At 36.0% G+C, this 5,801-nt stretch overlaps 1 protein-coding gene across 1 annotated transcript in view; it reads right to left on the reverse strand.

Moving 5' to 3' along the window:
- Window positions 1-3,906, reverse strand: part of LOC107100550 (sodium-coupled neutral amino acid transporter 2-like) — a 6,552-nt gene extending 2,646 nt beyond the window's left edge. Inside the window, exons 1-9 of the mRNA XM_015399074.1 lie at window positions 3,815-3,906; window positions 3,029-3,162; window positions 2,843-2,935; window positions 2,471-2,546; window positions 1,330-1,412; window positions 1,170-1,228; window positions 882-1,028; window positions 721-800; window positions 515-615 (exon numbers count right to left, since the gene is read on the reverse strand). Coding sequence (XP_015254560.1) covers window positions 515-615; window positions 721-800; window positions 882-1,028; window positions 1,170-1,228; window positions 1,330-1,412; window positions 2,471-2,546; window positions 2,843-2,935; window positions 3,029-3,162; window positions 3,815-3,906 — 865 coding nt within the window. The remainder of the gene's footprint in view (window positions 1-514; window positions 616-720; window positions 801-881; window positions 1,029-1,169; window positions 1,229-1,329; window positions 1,413-2,470; window positions 2,547-2,842; window positions 2,936-3,028; window positions 3,163-3,814) is intronic.
- Window positions 3,907-5,801: the final 1,895 nt, after the last annotated feature.

Below are 5,801 nucleotides of genomic sequence, written 5' to 3' on the forward strand. Positions count from 1 at the left end.
ACTTGTGTGCTTGTTTGTTCTGTCTAAAATGTTTATTTTGGAATAAAGAGGTTAATATAAAAATTTTTTTTTGTCCGATTCATCGATTAATCGAAAAAATAATCGGCCGATTCATCGATTAATCGAAAAAATAATCGGCCGATTCATCGATTTTTAAAATAATCGTTAGTTGCAGCCCTAGTCATAAACCAATGGTTATGACCACAGTATACCAAACCAATTTTCTGCCATTTATTTCAGCGGGATGATATTCATTGTTACATAGCTATTGGTAAACTGGTTTAACATGTTCAACAGCCTCCATGAATCTTCTAACTAAATGCAATAGAGCTCACTGAAGAAGTAAGTGGAACAGCATTAGGAGTTTGAAGTCAAGAAAAAACCTGTCTGTCATTATCATGTTGACATGGATCTCCTTTGTTTCTTATACATTGTTGCTTCTATAGCATGACAAAAATTAGGCACGTTTAATTACAAGACAGGAGAGTCAGGGTTTAATTCTGTAGAGACATACTGTTGAAGGTGAGGTATCCAAAGAGTGCAGCCAGCAGGTACATGATGAACATGGCCAGGAAGGACACGTTGGCAACATTCTGCATCTTTCTGCGTGAGCGGCTGTTTACGGGAGATAGGTATTATTTAGACATCATTTTGTAGAAATATAACATGGGTTTAAATATTAGAGAAACTTTGATATTACACCAAGGAAGCAGGACTTACTCTTTGAGCTCCTCATACATGGGTAGGAGGGTAGGGTGGCACACAAAGGCAAAGGTAACAATGGGAATAGAATAGACAGTCTGGAAAAATGAAAAGATCCAAAGGTTACAAATAGTTCAACAAATATAACTGAAAAGATTCGCAGAAATAGATGTATTTACCTGTGAGTTAAAGACAAAATATTTAGGTCTGCAAGTGTCATCATCGGTGGTGGTGTTGTCGCTGTGGTGGGTGATGTTCAGCAAGGTTTCATTCACATGATCAGTCATAGGCAGAGGGCACGGTATCTCGAACTTCTTAATAATCACCTGCAGAAATGCATGGGAAAACAGGTTTCTATGCTGCACCTTTACTATTTATATAGATCCTTTTGGAGTTTTTTAGTGGACTGATTCATTAAATCTAAGGGCTACAGGTGGAATAACAAAACAAGTTGGAGCCATACTCACAACAATCAGGAAGAACACCATGCAGAGAAGAGACAGACCACTGGTGTAACCAAGATGACCTAAGAGAGAAAGAAAAGAATAAGTCTCTGTTTAGACATGCCACTTTAACCATTATTATCATTACCTAGGAAATACATTGTATAACTCAGACCCTCCTTACCCAAATTCTTAAGCAGAGAGAGGGGCAGGATTATAATAACCGAAACCAGCAGAACAAGGTAATCTCCATTAATGTACCATTCACTGAAATACACAAAGAAATAACATTAGTAATCACAGATAGTTATTGTCACAGGACAATTATGCTGTTTTTTTACTCCATCTTCCCCTTTTAACAATTTAAAGGACCCCCTGATTATTCATGTCTGTTCTTATAAAATATTATTGCTGTGTGTCATGCTTAGAGTGACCTGGTCACCTCTAAAAGGCCTCATCAATGCTTACAATTTTACAATTTACCTGGTGCAGTGACAGCAACAACAAACCTAACAAACACTGCCATAAATTGTCCTGCACAATGTTAGCTGCACCGCTCTCAGATATAGAGCAGCATCTACAATAAAGTTGCTCAAAGGAGCTGAGCCACATTAATGTGCTTCACTATCTCGATGCTGTACCAGCATTGAAGTAGCTTACTTTTAGTGACAAGCTTCTATTTTGTACAGTTTACTGTAAAACTTTTTTTCAGTATGAAATAAAGACATCTGCTAGGAGACATATTGTATTGATCATATCTAAATCCGTACCACTCCTGGGGATGTTTTATAATCACTTCAACAACACATGAGTTATATTAATTCCCTGTACAGTAGCAAACATTCAAAATGGCCCATTCCAGTCAAACCCCACCCGAACGGCAGTCTTCTCCCCTGCAACTCACAGGAAAATGAACTCCAACTTCCAGCCACAGCAGTTTTTTTAACCTGACTCCAACCTTTCACTGAATTACAGGGTCTGATCAGGAGATGATGCTTCTCTTTAGATCTTAATGTCCTCATGACAGAAAGAATATTTTAATACAAAGATTGATGTTAAAAAAGGAATTGTAGGGGACCAGCCAAGGACCGATCGAGGAAAGTAAGGAAATTTTGAATGGGTGCTACTGTACTTGACTTGTACTTCTACTTGAAGAAACTACATTTTATTTTATAACAAAATCACCATATTTTATTTTATTAATAATTAACACAAAAAAAACTCATAACCAATTCAACTAAATAGGTTTGAAATTATTTATTTGCAGCTTAAAAATGCTGGTATGAAATGTTGGTATAAATCGCTTCAAAAATTTAGCCACTCACCCATTATTTGCTCCAGTAAAAGTCTGAATAACAACGGGCAGCTCATGTTTGATAATAAAGAGGTAGGTTGACATGACTGTAAAACAAAACAAAATAAAAGCAATTAGTACATATTATTAAAAAGAAAGCAATGCTCTTTTCAGGGTCTCCAGCTGCATGTCAGGGAAAGGTGTTCCAATGCTAAAAGAAGAGGCAGTCTGTTGGAAGCATCTCTATGATCTACTGAGATATTCTGGTCTCTGCTTTCATTCAGCTGTGCATTTTAGCTTAAAAAACGCCTCATTAATGATGAATGTACAGAGCAGTTACATCTCTGCTCCAGAGCATAATTCTAATAAAAAAGATATTTCCACTTAAACGTCAGTCCCTTACCTCCAATGTTCTGCATGGTGATGGAGCAGGAAGCTGCAAGTTTTCCTGGCATCCCAAAGGCTTTGTAACCCAGCTCCTCATAAACACTGGCACCTTGGAAAAGAGAAAAATACCAAAGGTTTTACATCTGACAACTTAATGTGATCAAACATAAAAAGCTGTTTTTAAAGTTGCGCTGCAGCTCACCTCCTTCTATGGCTGTTTTTAACAATAGGTGGACAGAATACAAGGAGAAAATGGCAACAGACGCCAGGAGAATCCTGAAAACACAAGAGAAACAAAAAATATATGAAACAGAAAAAAATGGCCAAAGTAGTTTACTAATTTGCATTCCAATTTATCAAAAACAACAAATCAAGGCTTTTGAAGAGTTTTTTTTTTTTTATTGATACCAAGTGATACAATGACCAGCCAAAGGGGAAACTTCCTCATTCAACACCTCCTCACTGAAAAGACCTAACTATTTCTGGCATAAATATAATACAGAACAACTGCCTTTCCATTAGTGATCCATCAATAGGTTAAAAAAACCCAACATGAATCCTTCTGTTTTATTTTTTCTTCATTATTGTGCACTTTTTGTTCACTAATGGAAAGGCAGTTGGCCTTTCCATTGGTGATCCATCAATAGGTTAAAAAAAACCCAACATGAATCCTTTCTTCATTATTGTGGTTGAAGACTGACATCCCAAAGGAGACATTGCCCTGGTGCTGAGGAGACAAAAAAAGTTAAGTTAAAGAAATAAATTGAAAAAGCTTTACTTGATGTAATAAGGTGAATCCACCTTAACTTACATATTCAGTTTCATATTTCTTCTTGCTTGTGTTAGGGTCAGTAAGGAAGTTTTCACTCTCTGCGTCTAAATCAAAGCATGGCCTTTAATAGAAGGAAGAGAATTTGTTTTAAAATGTGTTCAATCAAAATTTTATTTCTTTAGTCTGCATGTTGGAACAAGTCAAAATGAGCCTCACCCATCCAGAGGAACCTTCTTTCCATAGTCGGGGTAGTCATTGCTGTTGGAGCTGCAGCTGTCGTCATCTCCAGGAGTGTTCAGGCATTTCATCTCAGTTCTAGACCAAGCCTTATCGGACATTTTAGAGCTAAACGCACAAAAAACAAAATGGTTAGATTACTGTGTGTCCTCTTCTTCCTTTTCCTTCACTCCTGGAGGAGATGCCGCACAGTGGCAGCCCACTGCTTCCCAATGGGATGGGTTAAATGCAGAGAGTTTCTCCATTCTTCCTGCATCAAATCCAACTCTGTTTCTTGTCTTATAAAGGTGTGTTTTTCAGAGGGCTCTCTCTCTCTATTTAAATCAAGAGAAGACTCTGCTGGGCTGCATAGTGACGGCAGCAAGAAGGTTTCAAGCTCGATTCCCGTTGTAACGATTGATGACCACAGGCAGAAATGATTTCCTGTGGCACTCTGTGGTGCATCTGGGTAAAAGAGGTGTGAGGGTGTGCGTGAATAATTGTTTGTCCTGTTTATCTCTGTGTCGCCCAGCGATGGACTGGCAACCAGTCCAGGGTGTGCAACTTGTAGAACAGAATTTCTTTCAATGGGTGTGAATTTTTTTATTTTTATTCGACAAATACAAAACTTAGAACATAACTCTTTCAACAACTTCAAATTCACACTTACAATGCACAAGCAGTTTGAAACAAAATCATCTTCATAAACAGCTACTCGTTTCAACACGTTACTTTAAAAAATCTCTCGTCTTTTAAATGTTCTCATCTCACTGAAAACTGTTGTCAACCATATTCTTGTTATAAAAATGAAATAGTAAATGGAGTGTACTATTTTGTGTATGTGTACTTATTACATGTGCTTATTATAGGCTACTCCCATTGAGAATATAACTTTTTCCTAGGTCAAATTTAGTAATTAAATCTATATATGTGTTTTATATTCACTTATAATTTCGCTATTTTCACTGATCCTTAATTAACAAAGTTTCTTTTTTCCAACATCAGGCTTTTTATTTAATTCCATACTTCCAGAACTGGTATTCCTATCTTCTTAAGATCAGTGGTTCCCAAAGATTTTCTTCTGGGCCCCCCTTTGGATTACAATAAAATTTCTTTTAAGATTTATAAGAACTGAAACTTATCAGGACAAAGAGCGTTTAGTTTGAAACAACAACAATTCACTGTTTACACTGATCTGACAAACATTCTTGACGATAACAATGAAACTAAAATTAATCAAAATACTACATAATATATGTTCTCTCTTTAGTGAATCACATTATAACAAATTTTCCTTTATAGATCATAATACTCATTATCACAGTACAATCCTTAAAAAATCCTGAATAGGAATAATATACGATTTAAATATGTATATCATATTTGTATTATATAATATGATAACAATTTAATATAAAACTTTGTGTTTATCATATTAATTAATTGCGGAATATATAACTGCATGTATATATTTCATCCAGTCTGACTTCACTTGTATTTGTTTCATACATTTATTGTTTCATAAAATTATTAAATGTGGACACATTAGCTAGATTGACATTGGTATTAAAATTAACACAGTGTATGTTAAATTAACATTGGCATTTTTGCTGCATGTTTTTAGATCAAATGCCTTTTCTTTTTTAATTGTTTTTTAAAAATTTTATTTTTATTTTTGCTGAGTAGCAATGCTGTCTTGCAGCAAGAAGGTTCGGAGTTCGATTTCCAGCCCGGATTGTTTCAGCAGACAGCTGGAGATAGGCACCAGCACCCCTTGGACCCCACTTGGGATAAGCGTGATGGAAAAGGGATGGATTAATTCTGCTGCTCAGATCTCAGTCAGCAGAACCTTGATCCACGAACCTTTAAGAGTTTTCTTCTTTGTCTTCAAAGCCATTTTTACGAATGAACACCAGCATATTCATTTACAGAGATTTCATAGCCTTGTGTGGAATTATCAGGGCTTCAATTATGCACATTTACATTT

This window comes from Cyprinodon variegatus, unplaced genomic scaffold (genome assembly GCF_000732505.1).
Source record: "Cyprinodon variegatus isolate N-32 unplaced genomic scaffold, C_variegatus-1.0 Scaffold986, whole genome shotgun sequence".
Classification (NCBI taxonomy): domain Eukaryota; kingdom Metazoa; phylum Chordata; class Actinopteri; order Cyprinodontiformes; family Cyprinodontidae; genus Cyprinodon; species Cyprinodon variegatus.